This window comes from Lithobates pipiens, unplaced genomic scaffold (genome assembly GCF_037356315.1).
Source record: "Lithobates pipiens isolate NorthernLeopardFrog02 unplaced genomic scaffold, aLitPip1_a1.2 Scaffold_8, whole genome shotgun sequence".
In the NCBI taxonomy this organism is placed as follows: domain Eukaryota; kingdom Metazoa; phylum Chordata; class Amphibia; order Anura; family Ranidae; genus Lithobates; species Lithobates pipiens.
The window spans coordinates 290,796,517-290,823,223 of record NW_027507903.1 but is presented as its reverse complement, the minus strand read 5'-3'; the positions used below and the strand labels follow the sequence as shown (position 1 = coordinate 290,823,223).

The 26,707-nt window shown below is 42.3% G+C and overlaps 1 protein-coding gene across 1 annotated transcript in view; it reads right to left on the bottom strand.

The window, feature by feature from the left end:
- Positions 1-26,707, bottom strand: part of TSPAN17 (tetraspanin 17) — a 61,698-nt gene that overhangs the window by 1,911 nt on the left and 33,080 nt on the right. Inside the window, exons 3-7 of the mRNA XM_077472418.1 lie at positions 25,632-25,778; positions 18,087-18,257; positions 17,144-17,269; positions 4,684-4,731; positions 1,959-2,075 (exon numbers count right to left, since the gene is read on the bottom strand). Coding sequence (XP_077328544.1) covers positions 1,959-2,075; positions 4,684-4,731; positions 17,144-17,269; positions 18,087-18,257; positions 25,632-25,778 — 609 coding nt within the window. The remainder of the gene's footprint in view (positions 1-1,958; positions 2,076-4,683; positions 4,732-17,143; positions 17,270-18,086; positions 18,258-25,631; positions 25,779-26,707) is intronic.

Here is a 26,707-nt window from a genome sequence, read left to right as displayed (position 1 = left end):
GATGCTAACCAAAAAGTTCAAACAAAGCTGAAATAATCAGAATAAAAGCATTTTTTTTTTTACCCTGTGCCTGAAAGCCATCACCTCACGGTATATGGAGGCAGCAGTGGAGGCCAACTGTGAGGAGAGAGCAGGGGTAGAGCAGAGCCCGGCTTGGAATAAAGCCAGTACAAGTGCCCCCATAGCAAGCAGTTCAAAATGGGAGCACTTGGAGGCAGGAGCACCAGTGGGGGGGCTCTCCAGAAGATGATGATTGGGGCTGCTCTGTGCAAAAACCATTGTACAGAAAGGCAAGTGTGTTGATTGTAAAAATATTTTTATTAAATTACACTTTAAATGCATAGAATGCATTAAAGCAAAGCTAAAGTTGTGGGGAAGGGTTGGGACACAACACACAACCTTCTCCCTGCAAGGTAAAGACATAGGCAACACATACTAGCACTTTATGAAAAAAATAAAAATAAAACTTGCCTCCAGCGGCGTTCTGTCACTGCTAGGAAGAAGTATACTAGCACGTTATGAAAAACTTACCTTTAAACTAAGCCCTCCCAGTGGCCGCTGTCGCTGCCGACAGGGCTTCCATCCTCCCATCCTTCATTCTGGTCCTTTAAGTGGCTGAGCCACAATATCACGTGAAGGAGTTTACAGCACCGGACTCTGAAGAAACGGCATACCTGTGCCATTCCATCAAAGCATATGCACCGGTGATGTCACAGGCTGCAGGGACACTGAATATCTCTATGTTTGACTGTCACTGGTTTTACCTATGGCTATTTATTTTAATTTTTTTTCTCCGAGCCACGTTTACATCATCATGCATTGAGTTGCACACAAGCTTCTAGCAGAGGATTTGTTCTGTTAAAGTCCAGACCAGAAGATCCCCCTACAGATGCATTGACTGGACCGATATCGGAACGCCATTGAGGAAAGGGCCCTGGCTGGGTGTTACCAGCTGCACAGACAAGTGATGCCTGTGGCTTAGCGCACCCTTCTTGTGATGGCGGGTCTGCAAGCAAAGTCACATTGATTTCTTGGAACTGATCACAAGCTGATATTCTCATTATTTGTTAGAGATTGGTCGATTAAAAGTTTGACTGACTGTCACTGGAATCTCTACTTATTGCCACTGAACATTTATAGAGTCACACTATATACAGTCAGGCTCATAAATATTGGGACAGTGACAATTTTATTTTTTGCTGTATACACCACCACAATGGATTTGAAACAAACAAATGTTCTTTACCTGCAGACTTTCAGCTTTAATTTGAGGGTATTTACATCCAAATCAGGTGAACGGTGTAGGCATTACAGCAGTTTGTATATGTGCCTCACACTTTTTAAATGGACTAAAAGTAATGGGACAGATTAACAATCATCCATAAAATGTTCACTTTTTAATACTTGGTTGCAAATCCTTTGCAGTCAATTAAAACCTGAAGTCTGGAACGCATAGACATCACCAGACACTGGGCTTCATCCCTGGTGATGATCTGCCAGGCCTCTACTGCAACCGTCTTCAGTTCCTGCTTGTTCTTGGGGCATTTTTGTTGGGACTTTAAGTTATATTTAAGTTATCATTAACTTATCACATTTATAAGGTTATAAAAAGGTATAGAGCGCAACCATATTTGTTTTCTGTTTTTTACAGAAGGCATGGAGCAGAAAACCCACAAATAAATCTCTGTACATGTAGTAATGCCACACTTTCCACATCTACATCCAGACCAAGCTGCCCTGCAAATGGACAGTGAAAAGTAGCTGGGAAACTTTTTTGTATTTAGTCCTTTAACAGTGCACAGTAGATGCCAGCAGATATCTAAAATTCAAACTGATAAAGTAACACTGCCAAAAGCATACATTGTAATTGGTTAGTATGTAAAAAATTACTTTATAGAAAGAGAAAAAAAGAAATGCAAACATATTTGGCCAGAATGGAGGATTATTGGAATACAAACCTGCAATAATGCAACTGCCACAAAAACTGCAGCTACTATTATTAAATTGTCTTGTAACCACTTCTCAAACTGGCCCACGCATCCCTTGGTGTAAATATAACTCTGCTGCTCCAACTCCTGTTCACAAGGGATAAATAATCGTTTATTAACACCACAAAAAAGCACCAAAACACACAAACTATACTGCTAATGAGTATCGCATACAGAAAAATCTGTACCTCTTAGATTTGATTGTGGTTTTGATTTAAAGCAAGATGATTTATAGTAAATCACTAGTAAAAATCATTGATTTAAATAATTTTTAAAGAGCAACTGTCATCTGTCCCACAGCGGCTCCTTCTCTGACCCGCTGTTGTCTCACCGACAGCCCCATTCACTTTAACTGGACGGCAGGTGATGCGGCAGTGACAAGATGAGGGATGTGTCAGCAGCAGGTGAGCGGGAAGCCCACCAACAAGCGCTGCCATGATGGATTTGAAATGACAGGTGCTCTTTAAAATGTAAGGACTCGTTCTTGCTGGCAGTGTGCATACATCAATGCAGTGCATGGTATCTCAGCTTGCATTCATTGAATGAGTTTACAAAAAACACACGCAAGTATTGCAGACTATACAGCCACATGCTACATAATAGAAAACTAATCTTTAGATATCATTTTGTTTTTACTTCAACAAGCATGTTATTTAAATATGAGGAAACAGTTTAAAAATGTATGTATATATATATATATATATATATATATATATATATATATATATATATATATATATATATATATATATATATATACACATACACACACACACACACACACACACACACACACACACACACACATACAAAATATATATATATTTTTTTCACCCCACTTAGAGGTAGCACTGTAACCAAAGATTCCCTGAATGTTTTAATCTTGTAAAAAATCTTAGTGCATGGTGCATACGATTTAGTTTACAAAAATCACATGCACACAGGAAGGACTTCCAGGAGGCTCAGTTTCCTGGGCCTCCTGCAGCTTTCACTGGTTCATTTTGCTGATCTCCACACCATTACTGTATCATGCAATATGCAGAGGGTGAGCTGTGGGGGGGACTCATGAGATTGACACTCCCAGAAGTGCATGTTTCTCTTAGGAGTGCAGTAGATTTCTACCTTAGAAAGTGGTGCTGAGGGGAGAAAAGAGATATGTAGATGGAAAGACAAGTATTCAAAGTCTTTTAAAGTTATGGGGCCATTTTACAAGTGTGTTCTTTTCAAAATACTTTAAGCATTGTGTGCTGTATATTATGCTCAGGTTCTATACCCTTTCAGTCTTCCCAACAGTCTGAATCAATCTGCCAACGTACATCACACAATCTCTTTTCATCATGTGTCCCAGGCATTACACAATTCTATCAATGCATCCTAACCCAGTTACCCTGGGCTGAAGAGAATTGTCCCAGACAGGAGCATACCAAGCAACTAATACTAATCAACCATAACTTTTTGACCACAAATCAGTTCACCAAACATTGATTATCTCATTACACTAGTATCCAAAACATAGTGGGATACATTAGGCACCAAGTAAACATGTTGTCCCTGAAGTTGATGGCCAAAAATGGCCATCGCAGTATGATTGCTGCGTAGCCGCAGACCATTCAGGGTAACCATGCTAACCCCTTTCCACAGCCCAAAGTGCCTACACTGAGTATGAGAGCATCAGATCTAGACCATGGAGCAATGGATCACATTTTCATCTGCATCATCTGGATGGCTGGGTGTGTGCGAGTTGCTTACCTGGGGCAGAGAAGGCACCAGGACAGAGTATAGGAAGAAGGCAAGCTGGCAGGGCAGTGACGCTTTGGGCATTGTTCTGCTGGAAACCTTGGGCCCTGCCATTCACGTGGATGTTACTTTTGACAGGTACCACTTGCCTAAACATTGTTGCCACACCATAAAAATGGTACATGAACTAGTTTGAGGAATACAAGTTCGAGGTGTTCACCTGGTTCCTCAAGTTCTCAATGCAAATCAAGCATCTCTGGGATGTGCTGAAAAAACGAGTCCAATCCACGGAGGGTTCACCTCAAAACTTAAAAAGGATCTGCTACTGGTGACTTGATGCCAGATACCACAGTATACCTTCAGGAGGTCTCAATGGATCAGGGCTGTTTTGGCAGCAAAAAGGGGACCTACTCAATATTTCAATGGGTGGTCATAAAAAGGTATGGCTGATCGATGTGTATATACACTGAACCCTAGTCTCAGAAGAGGAGAAGGTTTCATCTTTTCTGCAGCCCAATGCTACTGGCAAATGAGCAGATAATGGTAGACTTACTTCAGCAAGATCATGCTTCACAAAAGAGCAGCCTTGTATAATATGGTTTCCAGTTTTACCCTGGTAAGAAAGGCTAATAAGCCATTTGACCTAAAACACATGCAGACCGTCACATAATGAGCAGCTATTTTTGGCAGATCAATTATATCTTTGGCAAAAACCTTACCAGCATGCCTCCAAGATACCCACAAGTCTACAATCTTGATGTAATTAAATTACAAATAAATAAAAAAAAAGCTTCAGAGAGTCCCAAGTATGTTAGCTCTGAAATGCTAATGAATTTATTTTAAAAGAAGTGCAAAAATACATGGTCATGCAAGCCAATATGAAAGGATTGAAACCATTCCAAGCATGCTTTCAATTCATGATGGCAGTGACAAAAACGCTACCAAGAACCAGCCTTACCAGCTTCAGCCTAACATCGTATCCACACTGAGTGTTGGGAACATCCTCCTGTGGAGAAAAAGATGTACATTTAGAAACACATCTTGCGCTTTATTTTTTATTTTTAACCGCTAGCCCACAGGGAATAAGCACTGAATATGTGGCACCTCTGGGCTACTGATAACATTCCACTTAGCAAAGGAAGCTATAACCAATAGGGATGAGCCGAAAACCCAGCTTGGTTCACAGCAGAACATGCTAAAAGGCAAAACAATTTAGAACACACGAATACCGTTTAAGTCTATGGCACACGAACAGGAATAATCAAAAGTGCTCATTTTAAAAGGCTTATATACAAGTTATTGCCAAAAAACAAAAAAAAAAAAAAAACAAAAAAAAAAACAAACACTGTTTGGGGACCCAGGTCCTTCCCCAGGGGACATGTAGCAATGCATTTTTTTTTTAAACTGCCTCCCCCCCCCCCCCCCCAAGGGCAGTGAACTATATATATTTATTATGTGTCATTTACCTGACACAGGAGCCAGCAAAGTCACCGCTGTCCCCTGTAGTCCGAAGTCTCCATCTTCTTGGTGGGTCTTGCCGCTCCGGCGCTGTCATTCGGAGCCGCGATGACGTCACTCCCACGCATGTGCACGGGAGCCGCCACTCGCGACACATCGCCATTAACTGCGGCGCGATCAGTGCCTGTCTTTCGGCAAATATCTCCTAAACCGTGTAGGTTTAGGAGATATTTCTTGGACCTACAGGCAAGCCCTAATCTAGGCTTACATGTAGGTCAAAGTTGTTTGTAAGGGTTTACAACCACTTTAAAACTGATCGCAGCTGTAATGAATCGTTGGGTCTCGGCAACATAGATAAAACCCATTGAAAAAGAAAGAACATGGTACCCCCCTCCCCAGTCCATTACCAGGCCCTTTGGGTCTGGTATGAATATTAAAGGGAACCCTGAACCAAAATTCTCTTTTAAAATTGCTTGGCATCCCCATAAAATCCATACCAGGCCCGTTGTGTCCAATATGGAAGGGGAACCCTCTGGAAATTTTTTATTTTTATTTTTTTTTAAAAGGGCATAGGGGTCCCCCCTAAAATTCATACCATACCCTTATCCGAGCACCCAACCTGGCAGGCCACAGGAAAGGGGGGGGGGGGGGGTGCAGGAGAGCACCCCCCCCCCTGAACTGTACCAGGCCGCATGCCCACAACATGGGGAGGGTGCTTTAGGGTAGCCTCCCCCAGCACTAGTATGGGGGGAGGGGGAATGGACCACAATGCCATTTTGTTTTTAAAATGCGCAGTGTTCCCCTTACAATCCATCCATTCCAGATTTTTTGGATTTGGGGTTCCCCTTAATATTCATACCAGACCCAAAATGTCCTGGTAATGGACTGGAGGGAATCCCATGCTATTTCAATGAGTTCTATCTATATTGCCGAGACCCAACAATTCATTACAGCTGCGACAAGTTTTAAATGACAAATTTTTCTTTTAGAAATGTCATTTTGCTGTGGTACTATTCAAAACATGGGAAAACATTTGCTACTTTACAGGCATACTATAGACACCCCCCAGGCATGATATTTAAAGGAATATTTAATTTTTATTGTTTTACTTTAACCACTTTACGACCTGCGCACGATGTACGTCCATTTTTTGAGGGATATCTCGGTAAACCTGCTGCCACAACCGAGATATCCATCTCTTCAGGCGCCGGTCGTGTGTACGATAATGGTGGTCTCCGCGGCGGGTTTGCCACAAGATCACCGTTATCGGTGGTGGGAGAGGTGCCATCCCCTGTGCCCTCCGCTGCTTACCAGAGCCGTCAGAGGCGATCGGGTCCTGTCTGTGCCTGGGTATAGAGACGAGTGAGGCTAAGATGGCCCCCACTCGTCTATACCATAGGAGGGCGGAAGCAACATCAAAATGTCACTTCCACCCATACCTCTTAAAAAAGGCAAAAAATTTTTGTTTCCCAATGTAATTTTTTTCAAAATTACTTTTTTTTTTTTTTTTTTTTTATTGCATTTAAGTCCAAATATGAGACCTGAGGACTTTTTGACCCCAGATTTCATTTTTAAGAGGACCTGTCATGCTTTTCTTTCTATTACAAGGGATGTTTACCCGACGAGCTCGCGCGCAGGAGCAAACACATATGTGAGTAGCGCCCGCAAATGAAAAACAGTAGTCAAACCACACATGAGGTATCACTGCGATCGGTAGAGCGAGAGCAATAATTCTAGCCCTAGACCTCTAACGCAAAGGAGGAAAAAGAAATAAAAAAAAAAAAGGGAGGAGGAGAGAAAAAAGGGAGGAGGAGGAGGAGGAGGAGGAGAGAAAAAAGGGAGGAGGAGGAGGAGGAGAGAAAAAAGGGAGGAGGAGGAGGAGGAGAGAAAAAAGGGAGGAGGAGGAGGAGGAGAGAAAAAAGGGAGGAGGAGGAGGAGGAGGAGAGAAAGATCTTCTAATACACCATTTTAAAGAATACAATCTGAATGGTTCAAACGTCAATGGTTTTAGTAAACTCTGAAAACATCCCCAAACTTGTTTAATGTTTATATGGCAAGTCCAGATTGAATAAAGTGCAAAAGGTGATTTTAAATTCATTCAGGCCGGGTTCACATTGTTACAACAAACGATCCTACATTGGGAGCTCATGTCACATGACATGTGAAAAATCAATGTTTCCATATGCAATCGGTGCTATAAATATGCAGGGAAGGGGTTAACACTAGGCGGTGGTCAAGGGGTTACCCGTGTCCCCCATTGTGTTCTGTGTGAAGATGGGACCAACTAGGAGAATCCCTACTTTGTGTATTTCAAGAACCTTTCTTCTCTCCTCTGACAGCACAAGGGTTTGCATTTGTTATTATTTATATTATAATTTATGATTTTGTGTTTCAAACTCATACCGGGGATGTCTACCAGACTCTGGTTTGGACAGATTTAAGGGAGTTGGACCCCTCTCACACCACACCGCCCATAGCGTGGGCGGTAAAACGCAGCTATTTTTAGCGGCGGATTTGCTGCGCATTTCGGCCGCAAGCGGGGTGCTTTTACCCCCCACTAGCAACTGAGAAAGGGTTAAAAACCGCCAGTAATACACCGCAATAGCGGCGTTTTGCTGGCGGTATTACAGCGCTGCCCCATTGATTTCAATGAGGAGCAGCGGTGGAGGAGCGGTAAACACACCGCTCCAAAGAAGCTGCTGGCAGGACTTTTCCCTAACGTCCTGCCAGCACACCGGGCTTTCACAATACACACAATGGTGCAGCTTCTTTCGGGTGGATTGCAGGCACTATTTCTAACGCTATAGCGCCTGCAAAACGCCCTGGTATGAAAGGGGTCTTATTCCTAAGAATTGCAGGCCTACAATATAAAAAACGCTAAATTTCCATGCAAAACATTGTACCGCTTTCAGCACCTAAAAATCAGAAATAATCATACCGCCAGAGAGGTCAAGCAGCCCCGGCGTCTCTTCCAACTTCTCCCTTCTCTGGCTCTTTTGCCTCCTCCGCCGGTCCTTCTCCCTCTGTCTGCTGTCTTCTGCCAATGTTCTTGCAATGTTGACTCGACACTCTCTCCCTCTAATGCTGGGTGCGCCCCTACTTATATTAGCATGGGGCGGGGTCACCAGGTGATGTCACCTGGAGGCCCCGCCCCTGATGACATCACTGCCCCAGGCAGGGACATCATAAGGGGCGAGCCTTCGGTGAACCTGCCCCATGCCAAATATAAGTAGTGGCACACCACGCACCCAGCATTAGAGCGGGAGAGCTCGTCAAGTCAACATTGGAAGAACAGAACAAAGGGAGAACACAGAAGACCCAGCAAAAAATATAGCAGAGACCCAGCAGAGGCAGAAGTTAGGGGGAGAGGAACTGGAGAGGGCTAGGAGATATCAGCAGAGAAAAGATAGGAAGAAATTAAGCTGCCTTAATAAAATTAATTTTTTACTTTTTTTTTGGTGAATGGGTAGGAGTACCCCATACTCAATCATGTAGGGTGGACAGCCGGAATCTGGTTCTGCCCCCCCCCTCCCAGATTCCAATAAGCCCCCCACAGACCGACAACCAAATGGCTGGGGTTGTCAGGAAGAGGCCCTTGTCCTCATCAACATAGGAACAAGATGCTTTGAGGTGGGGGGCCCCTCCAAGGCCACCCCTGCCCCAAAGCACACCCCTCCCCCCCATATGTTGAGGACTTGTGGCCTGGTATGGTTCAGGAGGGGAGGTAATGCTCGCTCGTCCCCACCCTGTCTTAATCTGCAGGCAAGGGACTGGTATGGATTTTGGGGGGGTCCCCAGGCCAAATGACGAACAAAAAAACAAAAAAAAATAAAAAAAAAATAAAAAGAAGGAGGAGGAGGAGGGGGGGGGGGGGGGCTGGGAAGGGTCTGGTATGGTCTTGGAGGGGGGACCCATGCCGTTTTTTTTTTTTTTTTTTTTTTTAAATTAGGCATGGATTTTCCCCTAAAATATTCATACCAGACACAAAGTGCCTGGCTTTAGCGGGATCAAAGTCTGATCCCCGTTCATTGAAGTCAGACAGATGTCGGACTTCAAGTGGCAGGGCGAAGTCGGCTCCACATTCATACGACTGTCATGCGTCTTAGGCCCGATTCACACCTACGTATTTTTTAGTGCTTTTTGCACTACAGTCCATTCAACATGGTTTCCTATGGAATACGTTCTGTAGTGCATATCTGCAAAAAGCACCAAAAATGCATAGCTGTGAATAAGTGTAAGGAAATCAAATAAAAAAAAAAATAAAAATGTTTTACCAGGCAAGCCATGAATAGAAGAAGTAGAAAATGTACGCAATAACTCACGCTGCTAACTGAATATGAAGTCTGTTAAAGTCTGGGTTCACACTGGTGAGCTGTGCAAGATCGCATGTGATTCACATCGCAGTGCAAGTCACGTGACGTCTGCGCAATGCCATTTCAGCCATACAGATGGTATGTATGGCTGAATTTGCATGGCATTTGGACCAAAATCGCACAGGACCCCTACTTTGGTCCGCACAAGAATCGGATGGCATGGATGTTTTACACCCATGCCATCCAATTCCTGTCCGAACTGTCAGTTTGTAAGGCGATATGTGAACTGAAATGGGGTCGTCATTAACATTGTATTGACACTCCCAGCAGTTTGCATATGGCAGTGTGAACTGCCTTGTGAGTCAGGTGCGATGCGGAAACCCACAGTGGATTTGTAGTGTTCCCGCATTGCACCTACAGTTGCGCTCATAAGTTTACATACCCTGGCAGAATTTATGATTTCTTGGACATTTTTCAGAGAATATGAATAACAAACATTTTTTCACTCATGGTTAGTGTTTGGCTGAAGCCATTTATCAAATTAACGGCGTTTACTCTTTAAATCATAATCACAACAGAAACTACCCAAATAACCCTGATCAAAAAAGTTTACATACCCCAGTTCTTAATACCGTTTTGCCCCCTTTAACATCCACGACAGCTTGAAGTCTTGTGGATGAGGCTCTTTATCTTCTCAGATGGTAAAGCTGCCCAATCCTCTTGGCAAAAAGCCTCCAGTTGCTGTAAATTCTTGGGCTGTCTTGCATGAACTGCATATTTGAGAGCTCCCCAGAGTGGCTCAATGATATGGAGGTCAGGTGACAGATGGCCACTCCCGTGACAGGTCGACTTGGCCTTGTGTTTTGGATCAGTCATGTTGGAATGTCCAAATACGTCCCATGAGCAGCATCCTGGCTGATGAATGCAAATGTTCCTCCAGAATTTTTTGATAACTTGCTACATTCATCTTGCCATCAATTTTGACCAAATTTCCTGTGCCTCTGTAGCTCACATCCTCAAAACATCAGCGATCCACTTCCGTGGATCACAGGAGGGATGGTGCACCTATCATAGGCCTTGTTCACTCCTCTCCAAAAATGTAGCGTTTACGGTTGTGCCCAAAAAGCTCAATTTTGGTCTCATCACTCCAAATGACTTTTTGTCAGAAGGTTTGAGGCTTGCCTCTGTGCTGTTTGGGCTATTACAAGTGGGGTACTTTGTGGCATTTGAGTAGAAATGGTTTTCTTCTGGTGACTCGACCCTGTAACCCATCTTTCTTCAAGTACCTCCTTATTGTGCATCTTGAAAACAGCCACGCCACATGTTTTCAGAGTCCTGTATTTCACCTGAAGTTATTTGTGGTGTTTTCTTTGCATCCTGAAAGAATTTTCCTGGCTGTGGCTGAAGTTGTAATTGGTCTACCCGACCGTGGTTTGGTTTCTACAGAACCCCTCATTTTCCAATTCTTGATTAGAGAGTTTTAACACTGTTGATTGGCATTCTCAATTCCTTGGATTTTTTTATTTTATTTATTTATTTTTATATACTTTTCCCGCAGATCCTTTGACAATTCTTTTGCTTTCCCCATGACTCAGAATCCATAAACGTCAGTGCAGCACTGGATAAAAGATGCAAGGTGTAAGGGTCTGTCAGGAGTCTAGAAACTCATCGACTTTTAGGGCACTCTCACTGCCAGCGTCGGCAGTAAAGAGCCGCTATTTTTAGCGGCGCTTTATGGATTTGAGTTCCATGGGCAGGGGTGCTTTAGGAGCTGTGTATTCCTATATCGCTGCAAAGAAGCCGCTTTGACGTTCTACCAGCACAGCGCTCCAGTGTGAAAGCACTCAGGCTTTCACACTGGGATTGCAGCTGAGGCTTTTCCCCAGGTGCATTACAGGCCCTATTTTTAGTGCTAGAGAGCCTGAAAAACACCTCCAGTGTGAAAGGGGTCTTACAAACATGAATTACAAGTAAACAGATCACAGGTGAGGATGGTTACCTTTAACAGCCATTCAACCCCTTTGTGACAACTTGTGTGCATGTTATAAGGCCAAAATCACCAGGGGATGTAAACTTGATTAGGGTCATTTGGGTAGTTTGTTAAAAAAAAAAAAAAAAAAAAAGTTAACACAGTTGATCGATAATAAATGGCTTCATCCAAGCAGTAACCATGAGTGAAAGAAATTTGTAGTTATTCATATTCTCTGAAAAAAAATGTCCAAGAAATCATAAATCCTACCAGGGTATGTAAACTTATGAGCACAACTGTATGTGAACCAGTTAAAGGCTCTACAATAATTCACATCAATGTGCAGTTTCACACATGCATTTACATGCGTTTGATGCATTTGTGTGTACACATTCGCCAGCATACCATGGATCAACAATCACCGTCCAAAGGTTTCTTTATTGACATAGCTTCGGAGCTGCGCAGGACCCCTTCGTCAGGCATTTGATAAAGGGTAACAGTGTAAAAGCAGAATATAAATACATCATCCACCAATCAGAACATGCAAAAAAAAAAAAAATAATAATTAACACCCCCATCCTGACCTCATGGCATCAGATCCTGTCAAAAATCATGAAAAAATAAATAAAAAATAAAATTCAAAAACAAAAAACAAGGTAACCAAGTAACATTAAGTAGGCTGAAGTATTAAACTCCTAATACTGGAGAAAGCAGCACGCATGCATAGCGTCAGTGTGTGTGTGCGCGCAACAGATCAGCACATCAGCCAAATTCGCCAGATCCAAACAAGCAGCCACTAGAACCCAGCGGTTAGGTTGTCTCTCAGCAACACTGGCTATCACGTAAGCTGCACATGTGCACGGTGCTCATACCGACAGGGTAACGGGAGGACGCCTACCCGTGACGTCAAACCGGCACTGCATTAGGTATATCAAAGTGATAAAGAAAGTAAGTGTGTAAGCTAGGAAAGGTGAGAGATTAAGAGTATTAAAAGTTAAGAGAAAAGGCAAGAGAACCTGAAATAAAAGATAAATAGGAAGAAACCAATAAAAAGAAAGAAAGGGGAATATAAATAAACCCATATACTATAAAAAAAATTGGCACATTAAGCTCTTAAAGTCTGTTGGAAAAACCTTATGCGAGTTTTCCAGGTAAGCATAGGGCATGAGAAACAGATAGGAAAAGGAGTACGAAAAAGAGTACGAGCAAGAATAGAATAAGACCTTTACATGGTATGTACTATACCCAATCAAGCACTACCCAGACTAGACATTAATATGCATTGTACAGGTGTCTCGTCATTGGTGTATTTTTGTCCTTGATAAACACAAAGACAAAAAAATAGATAACATGAAGAAGTGATCATCTGTTGTCAAGGAAGCATGTGAGAGATATAGCCTGGTGATCTCAACACCAATCATGCCCAGCGTGTGCATCAAATATGCCTTGCGGCAGAGGAGTAAATCTGTTCTGATCACCTCGCCTATTGGGTTGCTTGACGTGTTCAATCGCCATCCCATACAACTCATGGATTTGGCGCTTAGATGTCATAAAGTGTACCGCTTCTGGTTTGCTGGAGTCAACCTGCTCACCCTTTTCAGTTTTGGCCAAGGCTACCCTAATGTCGCTTCTGTGCTTTTGGAATTAGTTTCATAACATGGGCCAGCCATCTTTCCAACATAGGGAAATGTGCAAGGGCATTTTAAAAATGTACACAAAAATCTTGTGTTGCAATTGAAATACTCTCGTATCAAATACTGGTTACTCCTATGTGGGTGTGAAAACGTTTCACATTTTTGGGTTTGGCAGATGGGGTATGCTGTGGGAGGAGTTATTTGACTTTAGTACACTTCTATCATGGCTTACCCCTAGCATTTTAATTTTACATTTGGGTGGGAATGTTGTGGGTCAAATGCATACTCTGGATCTTATTTTTAGTATAAGGAATTCAATCTAATAAAAATCTCATCCCTGCAATTGGTTATCTTTTCTGAAATTATTCCTAGGTTGCGTTGGCTGGATTGGGCTGTTTTGAGGCCTTTTGAAAAGGTCTGGAAGAGGTTTAATAGGGTGGTTGAGAAATTTATAACCCCTGCTTTGGGTTTTTCTTACCGTCATGTCGATCTAGAAGGTGGGATTGCAGAACTTTATAGGTTTGATGGGGTGCACTTATCGGACATTAGCCTGGACATGATGATGAACCTTACTTTTCAGTCTTGTATTTAAAAGGCTGTGTGCTGGGGTGACCGGTGGGATTGAGGCAACCCCAACCTGTCTTTTGGGGGACAGTTTTGTGACTATTGAATTGTTTTTCAGCTTGAGTCTTAGTGGCTGAGCTGTATTTACTTAAGTTTTGGTGTAGTGAGTTATTTAAAAAATGATGAAACAAAATGTGTGGTCATTTAATATTTTATGAATATGGCTATAAAATCAATAATATATGCCACGGCCAAGTTTTTATTTTTATTTTTATTTTTTTTTGGATAAAAAACACATTTTGCTAAAGAAGTTGTTTTGATTTTTCATTAATGTCCGAGCATTCCTGCCTACAATCCCATACAAATTGTGAAATGAGTAAGTTCTTACGCAGCTCAGCACTATGAAAATGAAGCAGTGGGTTTCTGTCAGTGTGTTTGGGGTAACGTAAAGAGATGTAGTGATGCTCACATCAAGAAACGAGATCAGATTGTTTGAAATCTCAGGAATGAACACTATTCCTGGGAAAATACTGTTCAGGAAGTCAAACCCAGTGAAAGCACCAAATCCATTAGTTGCATGGGACGGTGATTGAACACGCAAGCAACCCAATAGGCGAGGTGATCGTGACTCCTCCACCGCAAGGCATATTGGATACACACACTGGCTACAGCCTCAACACCAATCTCTCACATGTTTCCTTGACGACAGATCTCTTCATTTTATCTACCGTTTTTTTTTTCCCTGCTTTGGTGCATTTGTCCTTGATAAAACTCAATGCTGAGACACCTGTACAATACATCCTGATGTCTAGTCTGAGTAGTGCTTGATTGGGTATAGTACATACCATGTAAATATCTTATTTCTCTTCTTGCTCATACTTTCCTTTCTATTTCTCACTTAAGGTAGTCGATTGGTCACGGCTAGCTGTGTTTTTTCCCCCAATAGACTTTAAGGGCTTAAATGTGACAATTTTTTTACCAATGGCTCGCACCTGAAACCATTTCGGAATTTACAACCGTTAAGCTAATCCCATTGTTATGAGCGTAGAGTGCGTCACTTAGGTTTCTTTTTTTTCCTTCATGTATATTTTATTATTTTTTGTATCTTGTGATTTGTTACTTGTAGTTCTGTTTTTATATTCGTTTTTTAGATTTGTCGTTTATATTTTTAAACCACTAGGCGTCCACGCTATAGCCGAAAGACGGCTACATCACGGCGCCCAATTGCCAGGAGGGCGTCACTGGACATCCTGTTTACTTCCCTGATGCGTGCCGCCGCAAGTGCTCATCAGGGAAATTCTGTGGTGGCCGTGGCCCTTGGACACAGCCAATCTCAGATCGCGCCAAATGGCCAACCACAGCGGCCATTTAGCACTCGATCTGAGTGTCCAATGAGAGATAATCTCATATGTAAAACATGCCCACAGTACCTGTCGGTGCCATCTGTCCCCAGTGCCACGTATTAGAGCCATCGGTCATCCCGTGCCACCAGTGTTATTGCCCTGGTGCTCCAGGGCCTTTAAACGTATAATAGGTAGTCAAGTTAGATGTGTAATTTATGCTCCTAGAACATGTGATGGTGATGGTCATTTGGGGGGGGGGGGGGTATTTGTACTTTTCTGGCTTGTTAGGGTGCCAAGAAATGAGTATTTCAGGTGTGAGCAATTTTTTTTTTTTTTTTTTTTTTTTTTTTTTATGATTTGCACCACAGCTTGTAGACTAACTTTCACAAAGACCAAATAATAGCCACCGATTTGGGTTATTTTTACCAAAGATCTGTAGCAGTATAAATTGTGGCCAAAATTTAAGAAAAAAAATAAATAAATAATAATTTGCAAAATTTTAATTACAGAAAGAAAAATGGGTTTTTCTCAAAATTTTTGGTCTTTTTTTCCCATTTATAGCGCAAAAAATAAAAAACCCAGAGGTGATCAAATACCACTGAAAGAAAGCTCTATTTGTATGGAAAAAAAATAAAAATCATTTGGGTACAGTATTACATGACTGGGTAATTGTCAAATTGTAAGAGCACTGAAAGCTGAAAACTGGTCAGGTCACGAGGGGGGGGGGGGGGGCTTAAGTGCCCAGTAGGCAAGTGGTTAAGCTATATACATTTATATCCATTTACTTTTATTTCCTGCTCCACCTTTTTTTCCCCCTCCCTTTTCTCTTTTCCCTCCTTTTGTTCTTTTCAGTCTCTCTCCTCCTTTTTTTGCTTTTCTTTTTCTCCTTGTTTTCCTCCCCCCCCCCCCCCCCTCTTTATTACCCCTTTCCCCCCCCCCTATCTTTTATCACCCTTTAGTCTCTTGCCTTTCCTAGCTTTGCCCCTACACGCTTACACTTTTTTGGTATAACTAATGTGGTGCCGGCCAGACATCACAGGTTTCTGTGGCGACAGCAGCCCCGCAGGTAGGCATCCTCCCGTTAGCCTGTCGCTATGAGAACCACGCGCAGCATATGTGGCATGCCATGATTGGCGGCCGGCATTACTGAAAGACAATTTAACTGCTGGGTCCTAGTGGCTGCTTGTTCGGCACATCAGCCAGATGCGCCTGATCCGATCTGATGCACACCACATTGACGCTATGCATGTGGGTTGCATTCCCCAGTATTAGGAGTCTAACACTTAAGCCTGTTTAATGTTACCATCAGGGTGTTACCATTTTTTTCCAGTTTTTGCATATCCCGATTGGTGGTCGATGTATTTATATTCTGCTTGGACGCTGTTACACTTTATGACATGGCCCTGTACGGCTCTGAAACGTTGCACTTACCTCTGATGTGATGTCTCTCTCTCAAAGAAACCTTTGGACGGCGATTCTTGATCCATGGTGTGCTGGGGAATGTGTACACTTGCTTGATTTTTTCAGGCACAGCTGGTAATTGCTGCAGCACCCACCATTATATGAGCCTTATTTGGCAGGAACATGTGCGATAGGAATATTGACATGATGCATTTGTGGGGCCATTTGCATCATCCATAATAGTGTGTGTGAGTGTGTGTGTCAATTTTCCTTTTAGACTAACCCTTCAAAAAGGCCCATTTACACTTAACCACACTGTTGCAGTAAGAGTTGCGTTGGGCAGCTCATTCATTACATATGGTCTGCCAACACAAAACAATGAATGCAAACCATGCAAGAACTTTTTAGCAATGCAGAGCACCGCATTGTACAGCACAGTGCATTACAAAATGCATATGCTGGGTCATGCACTGTACAATGTGTTGGGAAGCCATTCACAATGAATAGCACTTAGAGCAGATACCTTTCCAAGTTTATGGCAATGAGCATTACCGCATACATTGCCTCAACTCACAAGTGTGAAAATGCATAATACTGAATACAAAAGCAACAATGTTCACCAAAAGTGCACTGCTATAAAATTATGCTAATGTGAATCTGTAGACTGAGGATTATACAAAATCCCAGCTATCTGAAGTGCTCAGATAAAGAAAATAAAGAATGTGGAGGTTCTTACTGCGGGGTCCTTAACACAGCAGGAAAATGGGACTCCACATCGCTCTCTGCTTGGATTAGAGTCTGTGCAATTGAAGTAAATATTGAGGTTCCAGTCATTGGGTCCATGAGCACCACAGCAAGACCACTAAAGAAATAAAAAAAAAAAAAAAAAAAAAAAAAAAAAAAAATTAGTTATACAAAATATAAAAAATGCATGTCAGTTTCCACCATCATAAAAAAATTAAATTAATTAAAAAGTAACCACTCGGGGGCCCTTAGAACATACTAGGGTTCCACTGGTAGTTATAACGCTGGTATTAATTTCTGGCCAGCAATGCTGAATAATGTAAAAGATCTGAATGGCTATAGAGCTGCTGGATCACCTTTACAGGTAACAGAAGGGTGCCCCCCGTCTTCCCATTTCACCAGAGAGCCTGGGATAGAAACTTGCGGTTTCACTGGCTGACCATAGAGCTGGAGGAATTGAAGTTCCTGGATCATCTCTATGGCTCATAAAACCAAAAAAAAAAATAAAAAAAAAAAAGAAGAAGTGGGATACAGTGCTTGTGTGCAAGAAAATTCAAGTAATTCTCCCCCCCCCCCCCCCCACCCCGCCAAAAAACAAAACAAAAAAACAACTTGCATTTGAAAAGCTGCTGTGCAAATAGTGACAAATTGTATAACTACCAACATTTTTTTTCTGTTGGGCATTTGCTTGTACAAAATATATGTTGACTGTTCTAAAGAAAAAAAAAAAAAAAAAAAAAAAAACCCCCCTTCAAAAAACCTCCCCTCCGTTGCATGTTCTCCAGAGTTTACACTAGAGGGCAGCAAAGGTGTGGCACTGAACTACATTAATACAGACATTACAGCAATCTAAATTAAAACAGGTGCAGGAAAAAAAAAAAAAAAATATATGCAACAAGAAGCTGGGATAGTCGCTGAAACATACATATACTTACATATTCCTGAGCAAAATCAATGAGGTTTTGCAGGTCTATATCATCACGATATGCCTTCACATTGTTGTTAATAAAGAAGTTGAGTTGATCTTTAATCCAGTCCTTAAATACGAAGGCCAGGATCCCTGCAGTCAGCTCAAGGAAAAAGATGAGCCCCAGGAAGACAGAAAACTGCAAAAACGTGAAGAAAATGGGTGATAAAAATTTTTTTTAATAAAAAAACAATTATATATAGAATTATTATTATAATTAAAAATAAAAGGACCTGATAACTAGTTACTCTATTCAAAGCTTTGTACTGTACTTCCAATAACCAATCATTGGACACCTGTGAAGAATGTACATCTGTACAAGTTCACAATCGGGACATGTAAAAGCTGTTGCTTAAAATAGATAGAGAGAAAGAAAAAAAAAAAAAAATAAATAAACCACACAACCAAAACACACACACACACACACACCAGCAGTACATCTCTACAACACCTGAACATTTCCCAACGTTTTCTCTTAAAAACACCACAAGTACAAAAATCCCTGTATTTTTCAGAAATCCAGTGTGCTCTTTGAGCTCGAGTTTAAAATTTGGGGATGGGTGCCAAATGAAAACAGATTGCTGAGCTGTGTTTTTTACTGTCCACCAGCAGCTCACCTAGATTGCAAGAGGTTCCAGTTTAAATTTCTGTTATATACATTTACCCGCTCTGTGCAATGGTTTTGCACAGAGCAGCCCTGATCCTAGTGCCTCTGCCCCGCCCCCCCCCCCCCTGCTGATTGCCCCCAGAGCAAGAAGCTTGCCTGTGTAGGTCTATGCGACACAGAGCATGGCTCAGCCCCATCCCGACCCCCCCCCCCCTCCCACTCCTTTCTCACTAGCTATGATTGACAGCAATCAGGAGCCAATAGCTCACACTTCTGTGTCTAGGTCAGTGAAGAGGCAGAGACCCGTGAGCTTCTGCTCTTGTGCACATCACCGAATCGGGAGCGCAAGCTCAGATCAGTATAAAAGGGGAGCTGAACACTGAAGATTATTATACTCCCATGTCCTTCTTACCTACAGCTCACGTTCCCTTTATTTTGTCTGTCTTTTTGAAATAGATATTTTGGGTATTTAATCATCATTCATATGTGTAGCACCCTGGTGTTTAAAGCAGGGTTGCTCACAAATTTAGTTTGGCAGATAGTAAATGTTCTGGTTAATTGTTAGAAGAGCCACCGATTCCGCTCTAATTCTGGAGCTGCTGCACCTTTTCTCTTCTGTCACTGGGTGGCACTGTTGCTGGTGACATTAGCGTGACAAGGGCATAGCAAGGTATAGATGGGGTGTCTCAGTCAATTCCCAGGGGTTTCTTTAGTCCCTTGGCCTGTTGGGAGAGCCTACGGGGGGGGGGAACGAGTCAGGTGATCGGGGTTCTGTGCCACCTGGATGGCCGTCTGGGTGGACGTGTATTATGTGGTTCCAGGTTGCTAGGCCAGAAGCTGGCAGCCTATCCTGGGGACACCTGGCTGCTAGGCTGCCTGGAGCCTATCCAGGAGCAGGATAAGAAGACAATAAGTCTTTACAAAAAGTGACTGGTGCCCATCATTTCATCTTGCATTACACCCACCACGCCTGGAGGTCCAGTGGGGCCGCTACATATAGGTGTCAGTGTCTGGAGGACCCAACCCCTTTAGTATGAGAACCGCGCTGCAAATATATTATTAAAAAATAGTGTCTATAATGCACTGTAGATAGCTTTTTACAGGCCAACACAAAAAAAAGTGTAAAACAAGCCCAGACTTGTCTGACAAAAGTTTCTCCTGTATTGTAATCTTGTGTCGTCAAGCTTGCCCAGTTCTCCTCTGCCGGACTATATAATATCTTACCCTTTATTATGGAGAAGAGGAAAGGAAGAGGCATTTGAGGCTGTGGTCATTGAGCCAGGTGACTTGGGCAGGGCCGGTTGCAATTTCAGTGCATTAAAAAAGGAAATTAGAAGCACAATCGGATTTCGGTCTGATCAACATTATGGAACACACAATTGGATCTCCTCTAGTTCCAGGCTAAGATATGCATGTTGTGACCCTGTTGAAGGCCCCTTGTGTAAAACACCAAAAACATGTGCACCAGATGTACAATGCATACAAGGCCGTCATTTCCTCTGTTCATTTTTTCTTAGGTTAGTTCTTGTGTAGGCTTCAAAACAAATGTAGACTTGATTGCATGCGTTTTCTGCCTTTATTGGCTTCCTTTTCCAATTCTTGTTGTCAGCTGTTGGCATTTTTACAACTTCTAAACAAACAGCTTTTACTGAATATTCTTTTACAGGTTGTAAAAACAGTTTTACAGTTGAAAAAACATTTTATTTTTGGGCCCAACACTGATGAACTGTAAGGTTTGTTTAAAGGAGAGAAATAGGAAGGAGTTAGGCTGCATTCACACCTGAGCGTGTTTTTGCTGTGATATTGTAAATTCAAAAAAAGGTCACCAATGTAAAAAGCAAAAAAAAAAAAAAAAAAAAAAAAAAAAAAAAAAAAAGCCAACATATGTTTTAGAAACACCAGGGGGTTGATTTACTAAAACTGGAGCGTGCAAAGTCTGGTGCAGCTCTGCATAGAAACCAATCAGCTTCTAGGTTTTATTCAAAGCATAATTCAACAAGCTGAAGTTAGAAGCCGATTGGCTACCATGCACAGCGGCACCAGATTTTGCACCTTCCAGTTATAGTAAAAATCAACCCCTAGGTGTGAATAGGGCCTTATAATCTTGACAGAGGTTCTATACCTTCCACTATACTAGATTTCCCCCCCCTTTGCTTTGTCCCCACTAATGGAAGCAGGGGTGGAATGAGGTCCTGTCAGTTTCTGTTGGTACAGCAGCTTATATAGCAAAGAGTCCTTACAACATTTTTTAACATACGGACAGAGGTCTTACACTTCCACAATATACAGGTGCAAGAGGACAGTCTGAAGTGGAGATGGGTTACAGCTTTTACAATCAAATCTATACAAATACACTACATTAAAAAAAAAAAAATTAAAATGTAGGTCATGCATGGCTTTTGAGGGAAGCTATCACAGGACTACCCTGGTGGTCCAGCTAAAGCTTCAGGCAATTGCAGCCATCTTATAGCATGGTCACCATGCTGCAATTACAGTGAAGATAGAAGAGCAGGACACCCCCCACAGGTCTTCTACATGGTGCGGTAACGTTAAAATTTTGCAGGATAAGGACACCTCACTATGGTTATCTTTCAGAATCTGTAGGAGTTTCGCCTTTAAATGAAAGCGTTTCAGACCCTTATGTCCTATGCACATAAAGCCTTTATACGAGGCATATGTATCCAGCAAAGCTCCAGGGCTAAGAAACAATAAAACCTCACTAACCAATCTTTTCAGAAATTCTACATCTGCTTTCCTTGCTAAATTAGGAGGGGAATTGCAGTCCCACCTCACAGAACAATACAATAAAGCACCTTAAACGCAACTTCTATGCAGAATCCAACAAAGTGGGGAAATAGCTAGCGAATAGGCTAAAATAGGGTGCACTGGTTATACATGTCTATGGCCCTGGAAAGGTTTTAGGAGGGCAAATATGGTCTGCTATTCTGGCATTATATTACAATCCTTCCACACAAGTTAATGCCTCTGGCTTATTGTCCAAATCCTTTGGTACATACAATGGTACCCGACAGGGATGTCCACTGTCAGACGATCTTCAAATAATTGAGCCGCTAGCCGAAGCCATACTCTCAAACCCACTTATTACAGGTTACAGATGTCAAGACTCCACTCACAAAATTAATCTTTGCGGATGAGATTATTCTCCTCTTGAGTAACCCCGACCGCTCCCTTCCTCAGGCATTCCAAATCTTAACAGAGTTCAGTCACATATACTACAAGGCGAATGCCACAAAATCTGATCCTGGATTTGGGTGTCAAAGAAGCTACAAGAACTAGCCCACAATCTCAGTATCCATTCACGTGGAGCTCTGAGGGGATCCAGCATCTGGGCATCACCCTCACAGCCACATCAAAATCCTTGGCCCCACCAGTGACAAACCCCCAATTTCTAGGATAGAGAAAGAGCTCAAACGCATGGCACAATATGAATGGTCTTGGTACGGCAGATTGGTAGCTCTGAAGATGAACACTCCCCCAAATCTTATACATCTTTATGCCTTTACCCACACCCATCACAAATACTTTACATCCCTGTCTGGTATCAGGACATTTCTAGGGACAAGGATAAAGGGTCAGATGTCCATACTCCTGTCTGATTAAACATAAATCCATAGGCAGAGCAGGTCTTCCAGACCTTAAGGCTGGGTTCACACTACAGCGATGCAGGAACGCCGCAAATCCGCGGCGGGTTCCCGCATCGCATGCCTCCCGGCGGCAGTTCACACTGCCCAATGCGAACTGCTGGGAGTGTCAGTGAAATGTTAATGACGCCCCCAGATCAGTTCGCATATCGCAGTGCGATCTGCAAACTCGGACAGGAATTGGATCGCATGGTGTGAACACCCATGCAATCCGATTCTGCTGCGGACCAAAAAAAAAAAGGGTCCTGTGCGATGCGAATTCAGCCATACTATCTGTATGGCTGAACTCGCATCGCACAGAGATCGGATGTGATTTGCACTGCAGTGCATTGTGAATCACATCCGGGTCTCCTAGCTGCAGCAGTGTGAACCCAGCCTAAATGATTACTACTGGCCGGGTAGCTCGGACCAGATAAAACACTGGTTCCCAGCAAAGGATGGCCTATTGTGGCTAGAGATGGAATCGACCTTTACTTGCTCCTTTTGAGCGACAGCTGGTGGGAACAAGATCTTACATCCTTATCCTTGCCAAGGCAAGCATCGATGCTGGCCCGGAGGTACCTCAACGCCCCCCAAACTAGAACACAGTGAACCTATTCAACCATCATTCCCAATCGATATCTTTGAGACTTTGATCCCCTCACTCTCCACTACCTCCTTGCATCACTATGGTATTTCCAAAGTATCAGATCTCCTTCATGGAGACTCCCCCTATATGCTTGTGAAATATAAAAAAAACAAAACACAAACACACACACACACACACACACACACACACACATTTTAGAATCCTCCACCTATTAGCTAAATACCCAAATCCTAAGCTTAACCTCCATTGCAAAGCCTGGAGCTTCTATAATGAGCCCAATATAAGAGGCATTTCTCTATTTTATTCCATTCTCCAAGACAAACTTACCTTCAATAAATCTAGGGCCATGTCATTATAGGAGAATGATCTCCATACTCCTCTCACCTTCTCAATGGCAAACTGCTCAGAGCGATTCTTAAAGCAACCCATTGTATTAACCACATCAAACACTGAAAATCACCAATAGATGGTGCTATACCCCAAAGACTGGCAAGCTTCTCCCCCCTCTCTTATCTCCCTTGTGCAGACATGGTTGACCAAAACTACACATTTGAGCGCCTATTGGCAATTAATGCTTTAAAAATAAGTCATGAAATATTTGGAAAGGGAATTGTGTGATTGTTTAATATATGGCTAAACAATGACTAATGGGTTTGCATTTTTGTGGTATACTGCAATTAACGATTCTGTACTAGAACTTATAAAATGTTTGTACTGTTTCTTTCTAGTTAAACCAATAAAAACCTATTGGGGAGGAAAAAAAAAAAAAAAAGTCAGCAGCTACAGGTCTTGTAGCCTCTGACTTTAAACAGCCACTCACCTGTCCCATGATCCAGCACTGTGCTCACCCCAGCCGGTTTCATTTCCCACCTTCTGTCCTCAGCGCTGGTAGCTTAAAAGTGGTATGGTTTTCTTCCCCTCTAATTATACTTAGCTATGTGGATGCAGCATCGGTCCCCCAGCACTTCTGCGGTGCCTGGACTGATATCCGTGACATCAGTAGAGAGCGGACTTCAGCCGACTCTGTGCTGAAAATGAGTCACAGGAGTGCAAAATAAATTGCACTCCTGTGACCCATAGGAGAAGGCCAGCCAAATGATATTTAACTGTGGGTACTTAGCTCTGACAGCTTGCAGCTTCAGTCATGAGTGAGCAACGCTGCGCATTGTGAATGATCCTGCAATGTGTCCCAGTAGACTGAGGAGGGGAGGGGGGGAGGTAGGAGAACTTCTGCTCCGAATGCCTAGGTGGTGGGAGTGGGTACTTGTCAAAAATCAAACTATAGAAAACAGTTTAAAATTGAATCATATTGATATTTCAATTTTTTTTCTAGGGATACCAGTAAATCTGCTCAGGTCATTTTAGAACATCAATGTAGAATAAGCAACAATGTACCCATTTTCTTACTCTTTACTTTTCTCTAAAGCTGGCCATAGACAGATCAAAATGTATCCAGTTCAGCAGAGACCGACCAATATTCCTATCAGTATGTGGCTGTCCTTGTCTGACCTGACGTTGATCTGACCAACTGTCAAACAGAAATGATGAAAAACTGTTGATTTGCAGCTCCAATCAGATGCAGCTGCTGATCAGTTTATCATCTTGCTTGTGTGTATGGAGGGAAGAAAAGAAAAAAAAAATAAAAAATAAAAAATTATGGATGTATATGGTGACCAGCTTAAGACACCAAAGACATGCATTGTTTTAATGAGCTGTGAGGGTACAAACCATCTTCATTGTCGAATCATCTTCAGGAGCAATCCGTGCTGAGGGGGAGGCCACCGATTCATGGCCACCCCCTTGCGATTGCTCCTGACGAATGGAATGCCTTCTCTGCTTCTGTAATGTAAACAGAAGCAGAGGAAGTGATGTCGTCGCTCCTCATGAAGCCTTTTCGTTCCGGCTTCCGAGGAGAGAAGACATCAAGTAAATTTGCACCAACACTACTAACAGTAGAACACGCAAGCACACTCTTCTCCTCCATGATGTTAGATGGAAACAAATTATGAACTGCTGTTTATTACTACTTTAAAAACTTTGCTTACAGTTAGAGCACAGTTTTTGCACAGCAAGTTGAGATGTACCTCAGGAAGTCCGAGCCACACATTATTGCAATGGAAGATTGAACAGCACGTTGGGAAGTCTCCCGACATGTCCTCACTTAAAGGATTAATAGAACGGCACTGTTGCCGGGCAAGTATCACAGGACATGGTCCTGTTGCCCTTTCGCATAATGCATGCGAGCAAAGCCAGACAGACATTTCCCCAACCAATTGTTCCTGGAAAGAAGCCTTGCTGTATTATGGAAAGTATAAATCTGGCCATACACTTCCATTTCATTCAGTCTGCAGGCTGACAGGTTTCTCTATTCATGCTAAACAAGGTAGATGGAGGAATGCTCAATGCCAGAGATCCTATTCTGACAGATAGCACAAGCAGCTATCAGAACATCAAAATAGTAGCTACATCAGATTGGACGCAAGTGCTGTTCTGATCCACGGTTAAAATTATGTCCTAGCGAATCAGGAACCAGGGGAAATGGCTTCTACGCATGGACAGCTTAAGACAATTCTTTATTCAAGCACTTAAAAAGAGAAATATCATGAAAAAATAAAATAAAAAAATAAGACAAGGAGGTTTAGGAGATAAACATACAAACTTCAGAAGTGAGGTGTTCTCCCGTAGAGCTCCAATGCAGCCTGCAAATCCCAGCACAAACATAACAGCCCCTGTGACCATAAAGAGCCACACAGGGTCAAATCCACTCAGGTCTGTGATGGATGAGATGTTGGAGAGGACTCCCTGTGAACAAAGCAGCCATAATATTAATGCTTAAACCAAAAAAAAAAAAAAAAAAAAGTGTACATGTCAAAATTTTAAATCTCACAAATTACTGCCGATACTCATTTGGGGTGGAGAGAGCTATAGATATAGATATTTTAATGGGGTTCTAGATAGCCTACCTGGGAGTTTTAAGAATAAAGCATAAATCCTACATGGAGTCTGAACCCTTCATAATACCCACACAGCAGGTATGCAGGCCCAGGATCTCACCAATCAAGCATTCAAAAGACACAAGAAACGGTAAAGTGACTTTAAGCGAACCAACATGCAGAAAAAAAATAAAAAAAATAAATTAAAAAATAAATTAAAGTAAAAATCCTAGAGAGATAGACTGCTTTTTTGTGTTTTGAATAAGAGATTGCCGTTTGTTTCCTGTCCCCGGGATACTACTAGAGGCCATGGAAAAAATTTCATTATCTATGGAAAACAGCAATGCTTGTTCCATTCAAGACATCAGGTCCGTCTCTTTACTGTTAGTTTTGGAATGGGATCTGTGAAAAGCCATTCATTGGATTACAACCAAACCCTTCTGGAAAATGCTTGGAGATGGCGTCACTGACCTTTAAAATCTTTATTCTTTAGTCAGAACTGGTCAAATAAACAGGGCATCGAACTATTGATTAAAATGTACACAAAGTTTAAACAAGCTGAAGTTAGAAACCAATTGGCTACTATGCACAGCTGCACCAGATTTTGCACTCTCCAGTTTTAGTAAATCTCCAACTGCAATCACAGTAGAATAAATTGAATAAAGTGTGTGTGTGTGTATATATATAACTGCAAATAGATAAACTAGTCTTCCGCCAATCTTAATTGGCTGCAGTTCTTTCATACATACACTAGAATGGGCATTCACAAGACAATAAAGGTAGCCAAGCTTAAGGATT